At 57.6% G+C, this 15437-nt stretch overlaps 1 protein-coding gene across 1 annotated transcript in view; it reads right to left on the bottom strand.

Moving 5' to 3' along the window:
• Positions 1–1117: 1117 nt before the first annotated feature.
• ADAMTS10 (ADAM metallopeptidase with thrombospondin type 1 motif 10) overlaps positions 1118–15437 on the bottom strand; it is a 76611-nt gene continuing 62291 nt past the window's right edge. The window contains exons 18-27 of the mRNA XM_050910624.1: positions 10398–10531; positions 9395–9518; positions 8754–8834; positions 7123–7286; positions 6571–6697; positions 5572–5701; positions 4705–4909; positions 4296–4472; positions 3405–3561; positions 1118–3006 (exon numbers count right to left, since the gene is read on the bottom strand). Coding sequence (XP_050766581.1) covers positions 2897–3006; positions 3405–3561; positions 4296–4472; positions 4705–4909; positions 5572–5701; positions 6571–6697; positions 7123–7286; positions 8754–8834; positions 9395–9518; positions 10398–10531 — 1409 coding nt within the window. The 3' untranslated portion in view covers positions 1118–2896. The remainder of the gene's footprint in view (positions 3007–3404; positions 3562–4295; positions 4473–4704; positions 4910–5571; positions 5702–6570; positions 6698–7122; positions 7287–8753; positions 8835–9394; positions 9519–10397; positions 10532–15437) is intronic.

The following is a 15437-nucleotide window of genomic DNA, read 5'->3' on the forward strand; positions in this document are numbered from 1 at the left end:
AGGAGTGCAGCACAGGCTGGGATCTACCCGGCTGGGGAGCAGCTCTGTGGAAAGGGACCTGGGGCTCCTGGTGGACAACAAGCTCGATATGAGTGGACAGCGTGCTGCTGCGGCAAAGCAAGCCAACAGGATGCTGGGTTGCATCAACAAGGGCATCACCGGCAGAGATAAAGAAATCGTTATCCCACTCTACTCGGCGCTTGTCAGGCCGCACCTGGAACACTGTGTTCAATTTTGGTCCCCGCTGTACAAAAAGATGTGGACAGGCTGGAGAGGGCCCAGAGAAGGGCCACAGAGATGATGAAAGGCCTGGGAAGCCTGCCATGTGAGGAAAGGCTGAGAGGACTGGCTTTGTTGAGCCTTGAGAAAAGCAGGCTTAGTGGAGACGGTATCACCATGTTCCAGTATTTAAAGGGTGGCTACCAAGAAGATGGAGACTCCCTTTTTACCAGGAGTCGCACGGAAAAGACGAGGGGTAATGGGTACAAATGACTCCTGCGGAGATTCTGATTGGATGCAAGAGGAAAATTTTTCACAGTGAGAACAATCAGCCATTGGAATACCTCTCTGGGCAACCTCGTCCAGTGTTTCACCACCCTCATTGCAAAAAATTTCTTCCTTATACCTAGTCAGAATCTTCCCTCTTTTTGTTTAAAACCATTACCCCTTGTGCCATCGCTAGAGGCCCTACTGAAGAGTCTGTCCTCTGGTTCTGCAGAGCCACGAGACATGGCGCAAACCTTTGTGTCAATCCCCACGGGAACCAGCCCAAGGGATTCAGGGAAGCATCAGCGGTGTTTCAGACATGTAGTTTTTCAAACAAGCCCCCCCTAAAATCGCAAACCACCATTACCAATACGGGGTCTGTGTGCCCCTGGGGTGCACAGCCAACCCGCGAGGGGTCTGCCAAGGGGAAGCCTGTTCCTACGTGCCACGCAGCAGCTCTGGGCCAATCTCCACCTCTCTGACCTGCTCCGGTCACTCGCGCTGCAGGGAAAACCCTCCCCTGCTGCCCAAACCTCTCCTTCAGCATGAGCACAAGGAGCATCGTGGTGTGGGGCTGCCCAGAGCCCAGGCTTGCCACTCGACAAACACGACTGGGACCAGAAGCTGCGCCTGGGATTGTAGCTACTCCTTTATTATAAATCATGCCGTTACGTCGCTCCTCCTCAGAGTTAGTATGTTAAACATTTTTCATTCTATATATATCTATATAAAAAGGTGAAAACACCCCCTCCCCTCCCAAAATATCAGAACGGAGCATGGCACCAGGAAGGAAGACAAATGAATGCCCGCTCGACAGCCAAACGGGATTTGCTGAGCACCAGAGAAGCTGCGATCGGCTGATGAGCGGGTAAAAATACAGATGGTAGAGTAACACATGAAGGCTGGCAGGGTGGAGAGGTTTGCTGTGGGGAAAAGGGGCTGTCCGCCTCCCTGCACCCGACGGATGACCCCCAAGGGGAACAGAACATGGCTTTGGACAAGATTTCCCACCTTTGTGATGCAGAAAGGCCTGAAAATAACAACAACAACGACGATAACAAAGAGCACATGCTTTGTAGATTGGAAATTCAGGTCTCCTGTGCAGGCTGCGGTGGCCCACGGAGAAGACGTATGGCGACCCAGATTTGGCCAGGAGGTGACCCAGGGCAATTTCAAGCCTGCTCTTCTCCCATCACTGGAGGTCTCCTGGGGGCAGAGGAGCGGGTGGCACTGGGACCGGCACCCTGAGGCCACAGCGGCATGTAGCGAGGCTGCCTTTGGAGGCAAAGCACCTTTTGGAGGCAAAGCACCTTTGGAAGGAAAGCACCTTTGGAGGCAAAGCAGCTACGGAGGCCGTGGCATTCGCTGGGGAGGGCCCTGCCAGGACCAGGCAGACTGGTCCCGAGTCACGGCTCGGCAATGGGGACACTGTGACCAAGACAGTTCTCATCCTGCATCCATCCGCCTTTGCTTTGCTTCCTGCAGCCTGGCATGTCCTTCACGCCCGTTAAGTGGCTGCAACCCCGAGCAGGCCTCGGCCCTGACCTCAGCTCGTGCTTCGAGGTGTTTCTGGAATAAAAAATGGCCATAACAGTGACAAGGGCTTTAAAGAAAAATAGAGGGACACCCCAATCAAAGTAGGTTGTTAAGAGAGTTTGAATAACCCCCTCTCCCAGTTAAACTGGTGTCACTGCTCTGCTCACTGAGTGACCTGCTCTCTGTCCCCTGCTGCATGTCCTGAGGTGACAGGATGCAAACCAGGAGAACAATATTCTTGCTCCAAGCCCACTCCCCACAGCAGCTCATCTTCGTCCATCGCCCAGAAGCCACAAGCCACGCTTGTCACCCCTGGCACCTGAAACCTCCTCCCTGTCTCCCCTGGGATCCCCGAGGGAAGGGCAGCAGCCCCTGGTGCGCTCAGCCTCCCCGGGGAGGCCCCACTGTGGACCACGATGCCCCGCGATGCCCTGGGGACACGGGCGCGGAACAGGACGAGGCAGGAGCGGGGCAAGTGGTGCCGCTTCGGTGGCTGTCTCAGCGCCTGCAGGACCTGGGTCCGCTACTAATAAATAAAAATGTCAGAATTTCAAGTAATGTCCCTGCTGCCGCGCCCTGCCCAGCTTCTCCCTCTCCCACCGCTCATCGACCGGCTCCTGTCGCACTGGGCCGTGGCGGTGTCTGCAGCGGCGGGCAGTGGTTTAACTGGGAACCTGCCATTGTGAAGCTCGGGGGCAAAGGGTGCATGTCTTTGGGGGACGGGTTTGGGTGACGCCGGCTCCCACTGGAAGCACGACCAGTGTCTGTGTTGGACCCAGGGGAGATTCTCGGGGCGGAGAGGAAGGGCATGGCTCGGCGGCCCTCCGGCGTAGCTTTTGCCTTCCAGTTTTCCCACGGGGGTCACGCTGTGTCCCTAGTGCCCCTGGCATGTTTTACAGCACATCTGTCGGAAGTAGGTCCGGCTGCAGAACTTGAACTTCAGGACGAGCGGGCAGTAGGCCACCTTGTTCACATCCTTGCACTCTGGATGGGCGACAGAGGGAAGCAGGGTTACAGCTGCCTTGGGGATGAGGAGCCCCAGGGGGTACTTCTAACCAGCACTATGCAAGCTCCTTTTGCACCCCAATGCCCAGCTCCTGGGGGCTTTTTGCCAGGAAGCAGCAAGATGCAGCTGTGCTGAAGAAGCTACTGAGAACCTCACTACTGAAAGCCTCTCTTTGCCAAGGTGCAGTTACTTCATTTATCAGGCTCACAGCATGCCAGTGTGGCCTGGACCAGAGGGGACAGCATCAGATCTCCCCATGAGAGCCTTACCCCACAGCACAACACCTAGAGCCCAACTCGGGCTGTGCTGGCTCTGGTGTCCCTGTACCACGTAGCCCCCGAGGCGCTTCCCCTCCCAATCCCCCCGTCTCCCTCACCTTCAGGGTTGTCCGTAGGTCCTGATTCACACTTGGTCTCGCACTGCTGCATGCCGGGCGGCTGCAGGGTCTCCACGCAGTCGCTGGACGGCTGCCCGGTGTGAGCCAGGCACTGGACGGATCTTCTTTGCTGGCCAAGGCCACACTGCGCAGAGCACTGCCGGGAAAGAGCACAGTGCGGAGCTGCGGTGGCTGCCATGGCTTTAATAACGCGGGGGGACAGGGCACGGCCGGGTCTTAGGAGGTGCAAAGGGTGCTGGATGCAGTTGTCCCTTCCCTCACCAGCAGCTGCAGGGACCTCACCGGCACGGCTGAGCACTGCGGCCCCGCTTCCCGAAAAGCTTGGTTTGAACCTCCAGGACTCAGCGAGGGTCTCTCCATCCAGCCCTAAATCACTGGCCTTTCCCAGGCCTCCTGCACCCCGATGTCACTCTGCAGCTCGAGGGGTGTTAGAGGGAAGGGAGGACTGTCAGCGTTGCCCCGCGGCAGGCGCTGGGCTGGGCTGTGGCAGGTGGACCAGCAGCAGCCCCACTTGCAGCTGGCCCAGCCCACCTTTGCAGCCCATCACTCCCACTGCACTGCACTGCTCCCTGTCCTCACTGCCCTTCTGCCCCCAGATACCCATGGGGGCCCTCCAACGACTTCTGTGGGGCCCTGCTAGGCCCGGGAGACTCCCTGGGTCAGCTGTGCGCTTGGGCCACCATCACAATGGCCTCCTGAGCCAAGTGGCGGGCAAAGAACACCACCATGGAGTCCTGCTGCCCACCAGATAGTTGTGGTGGCCACATCAGTTTCTGCTGGCAGGTAAAAGCTTCATGTGCACTAGGATTTGAGGGGCTGGGGAGGCAGAGTCTTCTCCTTCAATAACCCCACGGAAAGGATTGTCCCTACCTCTCCCCACTCGCCAGTCACCCAGCGCGGCGGTGGGCAGCGCCGCAGGTTGCACCTCATGCTGGTCGGGGGCTTGGAGCCTTCGTAGCACTGGGAGGTGGGCAGAGTTGCGCTGTGGTCACCGCTCTTGCAGAGGACAATGCGGTGGCGGAAACCTGGCCCGCAGCTTGGGGTGCACTGCAAAGACAGGACACACGCAGTCAGGATGTACAGCAAAGAGCAGAGAGAGGCAGCACTGGCTCTCCCCACCAGTGCTCCCACCTTGCCTGTCTCCTGAGCTACAAGATCATTTCCCACATTATGCTCTCCATGGCCAGCAGCCATCACCGATGCTCTGGCCTAGTGATTGACCCTGTCCTCCTAAGGACCAGTGCCATGAGAGAGGTGAGGGCTGACGTTAAGCACTTACCTCAGACCAGTCCAGGGCGACCCACTCTGGAGGGCACGTCTGGTTATTGCAAGGCTCAAGCATCTTTGGCCGTGGATGGGTGCAAGAAGCATCATCCAAGGTCTTCTCCTCGGTGGCAGAGATCTTTCGCTTGCAGAAGACGCTGCGTGTGCGGACGCCTTCGTTGCAACTTCGGCTGCATTCAGACCAGTTCCCAATCACCCAGCTGGAGACAGGTAAAACAGCAAAGTTGTGAGGGGCATGGTGGTCCATGCTTGTCCCCATACTCCTGTACACAGCCCTATTCCTACTCTGGCCACAGCCTCCCAGGCAGCTCTGGTTGAACCACAGAGTTCCTCCACATCTCCCTTTCCCCTTCAAGAGAGGGGCAAGGGCCAGCCAGGGAGGGGCTAGGACAATTTCTGAGGGACTGCGCTGAGTATCTGCTCTGCACCAAAGGACCAGATGAAGAGGGCTCCTTTCTGCAAGTAGCACAGCAGCGCAGGGAGGAGGTCACGCTACAGAGATCATCCTCGGCCAGCACACCATGTGCTCGGCACATTTCTCACCGAGCAAGGCACGGTGTAGCCTTGCGCCCAGAGCACTGTGGTGGAGACAGGTTTCTGCTCCCTGCGTTGCCACTGCCCCTTCCCCGCAGTGATGCACGTGGGCTGTGCAGGTTGCGTGCTGTATCGTGCTCGTGATGGGGCACAGAGGAGAAAACTGACCCCCTCCCCAGCAGAGCTGCTCCAGCCAGGTAGTGTCACCCCTGGGTAGTGTGGCAGGAGACTCTGACTTGGGAATGGCAGAGAGGGGGGAATTGCACTCTCCTCCACGCTGGCTTTTCCACTCACGCTCCCTCGATCTGCTCCAAGCTATGGTACTCACGCCGGGGGGCACGGTTCGGTATTGCACGGCCTCTGCCGCTCTGGCATTTTGGTTTCAGGGCTACAGAAATGGTTGAAGACAGTTGAGCCATCGGAAAGTTTCTTGCATACCACAGATTGGATCTGGCTGCCTGCCAAGAAAAAGAGGCAAGGGGGAAAGAGCGGTGCACCCTGAGGCTAGCGCTGAGCCAGGCTGCAGGTACAAGCTCCACAGCTCTGCTCCCGCGTGGGCAATGTGACAGGGCAGCCACTTGTCACTGCACCTCGTCAAGCCTGAACCTACTTCTCTATTCATAACCGAGGCCTCCTTTGCCTCTAACATCTCCACAAAAAAATGGATGGGGTGAAGGCTCACCGGCCAGGGCAGAGTTTGCAGAGGATGGAGGATCAAAGCATTCCAAGGATCTCGTCCTCAAATAAACCTGTTCTAACTTTGGTCTTGTGACGCTTTCTGGGCAGCACTGGTGGGAACAGCTGGAACAAGAGGTGGCAACACTTTGTCGAGGCCTAGCACACAAGACTGGGTCAGGGCCCTTAGCTTGAAACAGGGAACATTATTAAGCCTTGCAAACCTTTGTGTCAGTCCCACGGGAACCAGCCCAAGGGGTTCAGGGAAGCATCAGCGATGTTTCAGTTCACAGACATGTAGATCTGAAGGCCAGAGGGGCTGTTGCGATCGGCTAACCTGTCCTGCATTGCACCAGTAAATGAATTTCAAGCATATCATGCCACCTTCCATCACCCCTACCACTATGGTCCAGCCGAAAGAACAGCATCCAGGTTGTTTGCCCTGACACTCTGCCCACAAGATCATGTTGCCTGACACCAGCTTGCATGTAGCTGAGTGCAGGGTGGGAATACGTAGAAACCTGAGAGCTCCTTTAGAGCAAAGCAGATGCTAACATCCGTGCGCTGTCTCATCTGGCCCAGACACAGTGTGTGGGAGTCACAGGAGTGCAGACGTGTGTGTGTTCCCAGCCAACACGGGGCCAAACCTCACCTCCTGCACACAGCACCGAGCATTTGGTCCACGGGGTGTAGTGCCAGGAAAACTGGTTTGAGGCATCCCTGCCGATGGGTGCGTTGAACTTGTACCGGATCCCCTGCAGCTCTGTCCGCACAAGGACCTGCAGAGAAAGGCACCACTGAGGCCACCAAAGTCCAGCATGGTCGTGACCGTCCGGATGGCGTCCCACGACCTCAGCATGCTCTCAAACATCCAGGGCAGCTGAAATCTTCCCCCCTTCCCTTTCCAGTCCCTTCCACCATTGACATGGCAGCCACCAGTGATGACAGTGGTGCAGCCGTGAAGGTGACACGATCAGAGAACAAGCTCCTATGCACTTAAAGACTGAATCGTTCCAAAGCCTGGCAGATTAGGGAGGGAGACCTCAGAATTTAGCCCAATTTACCTCTGATCTCTGTGCCCCTTTACTCTAGACAGCAACGACAGGGGCTGATCAGCTCCAATTCCCATGTAGTCACAGCAAGGTCTCTTTAGCCCAGACCAGGCCCATACCAGCTGGGGGTACAAAGGAACCATGTTACCAACCATGACAAAGAGGGTGATGTTGGTGGGTCCCAAGGCCTCCAGCGACTCAGGCTCCTCTGGGGATCTCCTGTAGTGGAACGTTGTGCCTGCGATGTCAAAGCGCCGCGGGGGGTCGATGGAAAGCTTCCCGTTGATGTAATACACGCCGCTCTCCCCTCTCAGCGCTGCAAGGACAGGGGAGCAAGGGTTAGCAGAAAGGCTGAACGCACCTGTATCCAGCTTCGGCCGGGCGCTTCTCATCTGCCAGGCTCAGAGCACTGCTACAACGGAGGGTAAATATCATCAGCCTCACTTTACAGGGAGGGAATAGGTGGGGCAAATGAAGTAGGTGCCTGGGTCAGGGTCACACAGAAAGTCACTAGCAGAGGTGGGACTAATGTACCCATTGTCTTGTCTCAGCCTGCCCACCACCTCACTGTGGAAGGATGCTGCTGCAGGGAGCTCAGCCAGCTGGCCGGGATGGTGAGGGGGACACTTGGCAGTGTGACAAGCTGTGGCCATGAAGCCAGGCTCAAATCCGGCTGTGCAAACTGGGTCTCGGCAGCTGGGGCTACTGGAGGAGGCTGGTCCCCAGGAGCCTGGCTGTGGTTGCCCAAGTGAGTCACTAGAGGGGGATCGGCTCGCTTGCTTGTTCCCGCTCGCATTCCCACGCTCTCCCTGCTTGCTCTCTGCCACCAACACCGCGCTGATGCCCAGCTCTGTGTCACTCCTGCCCTCGGTGCTGGCAATGACCTCATTGCCATGATGCTCTGGGGCAGGGAGGATGCTGTGTACTGATGAGGATGGAGGATGCTCCCTCCGCTCCCACTGGGGTGCAGGGAGGGACAGATCCTGGAGTGGGAGAGACTGGTGGCAACAGTTGATAGTGATACGAGCTTGGGCTGTGCCTCCAGTGCACAGAAATCCAGTCTGGATGGACACAAGGAGTCTCCAGTATACGTGGGCTGGGCAGGGAGGGATGTCGGCATCTCTGAACCCAGCAAAGGGAGGTGGCCTGGAGGGATGCTGCCAGGGGAGCCCCGCTGCGACCTCCCACCGGTGCCGGCGTCTGGGCAGGCTCCTGCTCCTGGAGAGCCACTGCAGAGGCACGCGGCAGCAAGCCAGCAGTGAGCACCCCTGCCCACCCCTCCGTGATCACTGTCCATCACTTGGAGGACAGAAAGAGAAGACAAGGGAAAGAAAAAAGCTCGTTGTAAAAACTAGCCAGAGTCTGGCTGGAAAATTAAGCCCAAGGAAAATGTGAGCAGGTCTATTTTTAATCCCCAGCCCAACATGCTGGCGGAGGGGGGAATGCCAAGGAGCCACAGACAGCGCCAGGAACGGCAGAGTGTGGGGTTTGCTCAGGGTTATGATGTTGAACAGTGAGCGCAGGACGGAGGCAGCACCACAGCGAGACAGGGGCTGTGTGGGCCACACTGATATGGCCCACGCCGGCCTGGGACACGCTGCTCTGCCAGCAGGCCCCGCTGCCTTCCTCTGCCCCCAACCCCAAGCTGGGACTCCCAACCCCATCCTCTGCTGCAGTGGGAGGTTTTCCTTGCTGGGCCTTTCCCATGCCCTCTTAACCGCAGGTAAATGGCAGACCAAGGGGTGTCTGGCTGGGATTTCAGTATCCCCCAGCCCCATCTCACCTAGGTAGTTGATGGAGAGGTTCAGCTCCCGGATGTCGATGTGGACGGAGCCCTTGGGAATCTGGATCACCTCCTCGTAACCTGTGAGACAACCCGGGGCCAGTGAGCAGTGACGCTCAGCCTCCGAGCCCGGAGCCAACCCTGCCCTGGGCTGGATGGGAGTGTGTGTCACCCTGTTACCCATGGGTTAAACACTAAACGAGATGCTGGCAGTGCAGAGGTGTTCGCTCAGCCACCCACTGCAATTAAACGGAAAAAGCACTACGGCCCGACAGGATAGTGGCTTGCTTGCTTTGCAGTGTGGGCTCTCGTGATGGGACCAGCCGTGCTGGGGAGGTGCTGTGGAGCTGGGATCTCCATGGGCATCTCCACAGCCTGGCTTGAGGGCAGCGTGAGCTGGGGAGGAAGGAAGGAGCTTGGTGTTCTGTGTCAGGGACTTGGGTGCCAGTGGTGGCTGGGGCATGGCTTGGTCGGTGAACAGGAGTGATCTGCTCCCTGCTTGCAGCCTGGTCCTACCCTTTGGGGTGTTTCTCTGAGATATGTCCCTGCCTGTCCTGTGCGTCCCCAGGAGCAGGTGAAGTCGAGGAGGGACTCAAGGGTGGGTGACACTGGCTGCGCTGGCCAGGCCGCTTGCTCCCTACCTCCCTCCGGCAGGGACTGGTTGAAGACGCCCTCAACGGTCTCACAGGAGCTGCCGTCTCCCCCACACACGCGACACTTGTCCTCCTTTGAGTCAGAGCCTAGGACACGGTCGCAGCCCACATGCTGGAGGAAGGAGCAGCAGGGAATTAGCCGTCCTGGTGGAGCCTTGTCCTCCCCACACCTGACCTGCAGCGTCCCAGGGAGCCCATCCCTGGGCTCCACCTCACTCCCCTCCATTGCACCGTACACCAGGCAGCGCTCAGCAAATTCACCTCTGCCCAGCCCCATCTTTCTGCCGCTGCTCTCCAGGGACAGCCCTGGGGGGGTCTCTCTCTAAGGCTGGGGGGACACGCAGGCAAAAATCCTGAGACTGAGGGATAAGGCAGAGGTAAGGGTGCCTGCGTTGAGCTGGTGGAGCTGCAGCAGCCCAAGGAGAGCCGTGTCCCTGCAGCACCAGCGTCACGGTAGTGGGCCCACGTGAAGCCTCTGGCTCTGCCCTGCTGCCACAGTACGTGGGCTAGCAAGCAGGTCACCAGCACAGCTGTGGCTACCTATGGTGCAATCCCCCTTTTTGTTCCACAGTACATTCAGCCCCATAGAGACAAAAAGATCCCAGAGACACAGGAAGGGAGACAGACAGAGACACAGAGGGAGCCTGTCTGCCGGCCTGCTGGGGGACATTTGCCATTCCCACAGCGCTTTCTTATAATTAAAGTTTTATAGCCCTCCAGATCCCACTTCAAGGGAAATATCAAATGCCTGGGGCTACATGAGCTGTAAAGGCAGAGATGCATCGCTAACGCAGGCCAGTGCGGCACCCGGTGCATGGAGAGCGAATGGGCACAAGCCCAGAGGCAGATGTGCTCCTGCTCCCACAGGTGAACCGGGTGCCCGGGCAGAAGGATGCCTGTGTCCGTGCGGGCAGGTGGGGGGCAGCGCTCCCCTGCCCGAGGGTCTGCCCTTGCCTCCCCATCCCGACTCTATCCCAGACCCCGGCAGCACCTTGCACTCCCCATTGACGCAGATGTCGTTGGAGTCCTGCCGGCACGGTGTCCCGTCCACGACGGCTGCAGCTCGTTCTGTGTAGAAGTTGAAACCCTCGGCCAGGCAGTTGAGGGAACAGGCTTTCACACCCCCTGGGAAAGAAGCAGAGGTTCAAATGATGCTGCCAAGGAGAGAGAGGAAAGACGTGGAGAGCCAGACCTGGATAACAGCTGCCTTACCCTCGGCCTCCCTACGCCTCCATCCTGCGCCTGGCCCACTGCACAGCTCCAGGTGCCCAGGAGGATGTCCGTGCTGAGCAGAGGGACCCGTGGAGGGACCCAGACACCCTCCTTATTGATCAGCACCGAGTCAAGACCCTTGAACTAGACACCGACACATGGTGAGACACTGTCCCTTCTGCACAGCCTGGGAAACATGGGCTGTACATGTTGGGGAAGGAAACAAACTGACTTGTTCTTATCTGGTGTCGGTCACTCCTGGGTCTCCTGGCACTTTACAAGGGCTGTTGACACCCTTGTGCCCATTTTACAGACAGGGAAACTGAGGCAGCAGCTCTTAAGTGACTTGTCCAAGCTTTTTCAGCTACTAGACCAGAGCAACCAAGTTTTTCAGCTCCTAGACCAGTTACTAGGCCAGAGCAACCATTTCTTTCTGTTCAAGGCTGCTGTGAAGGACTCAGTATCCACCAAAGATGACAAGAGCAGCATGAGGACGAAGGGGAAGGATGCTCAAGTTATAGGTAAGATACCTGCTTCCCAACACCCCTTGCCAAAGCACCGTCTAAGGAACAGAGACTGGATATCTGGATATTGGCTTATGGTGCCTGGGAGCAGGACGTGGGACCGGTTATGGAAGGAGACACCTGAGCAGAGCAGTTTCCTGCCTCCTGTCATTGGATTTTATCAAATGCTGGTGCAGATCGCAGCATTTGCTGCCTTTACTGAGCATTCCAAGGAGACCCAACAGCCTGCATGACCCTGGCAGGGAGATGCATGCCTGAGCTGGGACAGTTTGCTCCTGCAGCCACCCGTGACAGTCGTGAGCCATGTGCCAGAGCTGGGAAGCACCTAGGTCAGGAGCAACTGAAATCTGCAAAACTTGCAACTCGATACAGCACATCAAATGGGCAGATGGAGGGGAGGGGTGGCCCAGCTGTGCCTGGGAGCACCCGGACGCAGCTGGGGGGAAGAAAGAGCAAAGCTGGGAGAGGGAGGAACAGGAGGAGACACGAGAGGGGAATTCAGCAACTTGGAGGCATGGTGTCGAGCAGGATGCCTGGGCAAGCCCCTAGAGAAGGCGCTTGATCAACCCTCCTTCTGGAGGAGCCAACCCCCTCCGCAGCACCCTGGGCTCTCCCCTGCCCGGCGAGGGAGCTCCAGGGCCACCGAGGGGGACAGCGCAACTGAAAACTCCCGGCCATCTAACCACGGCATGCCTGGACCCCAGGTCTGTCCAGCCAGACCTCAGGTGCAAAACATCAGCAGCAAGGTAAGAAAACAAGAGTCACGAGGGACCTACGCTGGCTGCGGGATCTCCCAGCTTGGAGAGGCTGTGCCACCGAGCCCACCCCATGCATGCAACTGTCCCACCAGCCTGGGAGAGGGGCTTGTGCTGGCCCTTCCTGAGACATATCTGTGATTTAGCCAGTGCTTGCTGGCTCAGGAGCATCTCTCCTGCCAGTGGCCTCGCTCCTGGCAGCGCAGCGGTGCACTCCATCGCTCCACGCACTCCCACTGTGTGGGACCCTTCGTCCCTGCGCGTGTGCAGCTCTCTAAGCCACGCTCTCTCCTGCCATCACTGGAGTGCAGGGCAGACTATGCAATGAAGCAGAGCTGAGAAACAACCGGAAACCTGGGCTTTCGTTTCAGGGCTCTCCGATGGGTTTGCTAAGCTATTCACATGCACTCCCTATTCCCTTCCTTGTCTCCAGGTACAAGGAGAAGCAAGACCCACCGCAGACACCTTGCTGCAGTTCCCTGGTGGGCAGCTAACCCCTGCCACCGCCTGTTTCTGCCTCTCTCCCAGCCCTGGCTCCCTTTTAGTAGCTTCCAATCAGCTGCACGTTCCTTCTTTCTATCATAACTCCTCACCGCTGCTGCCCCGTGCCCAGCCTGCTGCCCAGCCTCCTCCACCAGCAAGCAGCCCCGAGCATAATCGTCACAGCCTTGAAAGAGGAGCCTGTGGGGAAAACTGGAATGAAAAATATAACAAGCGGAGGAAAAATTAAAAAAAAAAAGAGAGAAAAGAGGGAAAATAAAAGATTGGGGATGAGCGGCATGAGGCCAAATTCTTTCCTTTGCCTGAAGTGCCCTGACTTTGTTACAGGGCTGCAAAAATGGTGCAAGTGCATGAACTCAGCTCATTGCAGAGCCAGGGGTGTTCATGAAGGTTTCCTCATCGCATGCACGTGCACGCACGCTTAAATCCCTAACAATTTAACCTTCTTTTGAGGTGAGATCAGCAGAGAGGGAGGAAAGCGCGTGGAAGAGAGCAAGCCCTCCATGCTGAGACAGTTGCCCTGGTTCCAGCCCGTCACTGGCAAAGACCCATAGCTGCCGATGCAGGCCCTGTATCCTGGTGGCTCTGAGCATCTTGCGTGCACAGAGGGAGCCTGGGAAGCAGCCGTTGAGCAGGGGGAACTCAGCACCCATCACCTTCCCGCCTGCAAGAGCTGACAGTGGGTGCTGGACTTGGGGGGTCCATGCATGGAGCTGGGGTTGGGATCCTGTGCCACCCAGCTGCTGCTCCACGTGGGACAAATCCCTGCTGGCTCTCCTCATTTAGCCACTTAGGAAAGGCTTGCAGATGGGGGATTTCTGCCCTTAAAAGATAAAGTCTTATGGAAGAGAAATGGGGAGAGGGAGAATGAAGGAGGAGGGGGGAGAGAGAGGGACAACCCTGCATTGGTATCTGCATCCTGACTACGACTGCCAGCTGGGCCACCTGAGCTCAGGACCAGTCCCCAACACACCCTCCCTGGTGACAATTTCCAGGCAGGATTTGCCCTTGGCAGCCAGGTCACCCTCCCACCGATCAGAGGAAAGGGGGGGCTGGTATCACTGCCCAGCGTCTGTCGGGAACTGCACTTTCCTCGGCACTCAGCTGGCCAAGAGGTAGGTAAGGAACCAAAGGTTCCTTAAAAAGGCACCTTTCTAAAGCCCTAGACCAGTGACAACTGTGTGTCCCCACGACAGCAACATTGACCACAGCAACACACCCAGGGTGAGTTTTGGACCCCAGAAAGATCCTTTGAAACAGCACGACATGCCTTGGCATTCCTGGAGGATCGTATTTTCACCAGCAGCCAGGATCCAGCCCCTCCTTTCCCAGCGTGTGAACCGTTTGGTGGGAGCTGCGCTTTTTGGGGTGGGAGCCTTAGGCCTGGCAGAGCAAGGCAGTGCTCTGCATCCTCCGAGGCCAACTCACTGCTGCCCAGCGATACCCGCATCCACAGAGCATGAGTGGGATCCTCAGCGCAAGCCCCATGGGGCATTTGGCAGCAGAGGGGCAGGAGAAGTTCTGCAGTGTCCGTTGTTCCCTGTGCGAGGTGGGTCCACCACCACGGGAGAAAAGCTCACTGCCACAGGATGACTGGGACTCCCTCAGCCTGCCCGCTGCCCAGTGAATGTTACTAATTGACTGGGAAACAAGCAGTAGACGAGACCATACAACCCCAAAGAGCACAGGGTCTGCCATAAACACTGCAGGTCCCCAGCCCCCTGCTCCCAGAGAGGCGAACCCCCTGCCCATGCATCAGCCCGCAGAGAGCTGCCCACCCTTCGCTTTGGGCTGAATAGTCCAAGGTCAGCAACAGCCAGGTCTGCCGCGGGTACTCCTTTTAATCTTTAATGTAGCTATTAAAATAGAATAGAATAGAATATTTTCAGTTGGCTACGCGGTGCCTCAGAGGATGTTTTGTTCCTCCTGCTGCCCTGTCCCATAGAGGAATTAAAGCGCATTACAATTTATGATGAGCAATCTCCTGTTTTCTGCAAGCCCCTGCTCCTCCCCATCCCTCTCCCAGCCCCGTGAACTGCTCCACTCTCCCTTGGCTCTTGCATCCGCCAAGAGCAAAATGAATAACTAAGCAAATAAAGCAAAATAAACAAACAATTAAAGCCGCATTCCACGAGGTATCTGCTGACTGTTGAGCTCCGAAAGGCTGAGCTCAGCGCTTCTTGCTGGGGCTGTGTCTTGCGATCCCGGGGTCTGGGCTCCAGGATCGTTATAAATCACTGCCAGGAAAACACGCTGTACCGGCCCCGCACAAAACCCGACCTCAACTTTGCCAGTGACCCGGCAGCTGGCGTCAGGCTTTCAGCGGGTGGCTCCTTCCTTCCCAAATTCCCTGTGGGATTGGTGTCCTCCCCCATCCAAGCCAGTGGGGTACTCCTTGTCTTCAGGGTGGGGGTGCTCCGTGCCCAGGACGTTTGCCCGAACTGATGCGGGGCCAGCGCCTGACGGGCAAATGGCACAAGCACCCCTGCACCACCGCACCTTTTGGCAAGGGGGCAGCTCAAGGGTGCCGTGCCGAAGGCAGTGGCTGAGCTGAGCAGAGGAAGAGGCTCAGCAGAGGGCCAGGGTGGTGAACGGCTCCTAAAGTGGGGACACGTGCCCAAAAGCAACCTGAAGAGCAGATATGCTACCAGCTGGAGGGCAGAATGCCCGGGGACGAGGCTGCCAACACGGATGGGTCCTGGGGGGCTGCTTGTGCCAGTGGGGAGGGAGGGACTGACACCTGCCACCCCAGAGCTCTCTGGACACCACTGGAAGAGCCCAGGAGGGAGTGAGGGAGACGATGGCCAGCCTTAATTGCTTCCACGATGCTGGGGTAGGGATGCCTGCTAGCACAGGGGCTGCAGGGGGAAAACATGGGTCCTGAGAACAAATCACCCGCAGCAAGGGGAAGACAAGAGGAGGGTGTTCCCCGGGGGTGTGATCTACGACATAGAGAGGGTGGAGGTGCAAGGGATGCTCCCGCCTCCCCCACAGATGTACCTCTGACACCCAAATGACACCAAGTATCACAAAATCCCG

The sequence above is a fragment of the Gymnogyps californianus genome, chromosome 24, assembly GCF_018139145.2.
Source record: "Gymnogyps californianus isolate 813 chromosome 24, ASM1813914v2, whole genome shotgun sequence".
Lineage (NCBI taxonomy): Eukaryota > Metazoa > Chordata > Aves > Accipitriformes > Cathartidae > Gymnogyps > Gymnogyps californianus.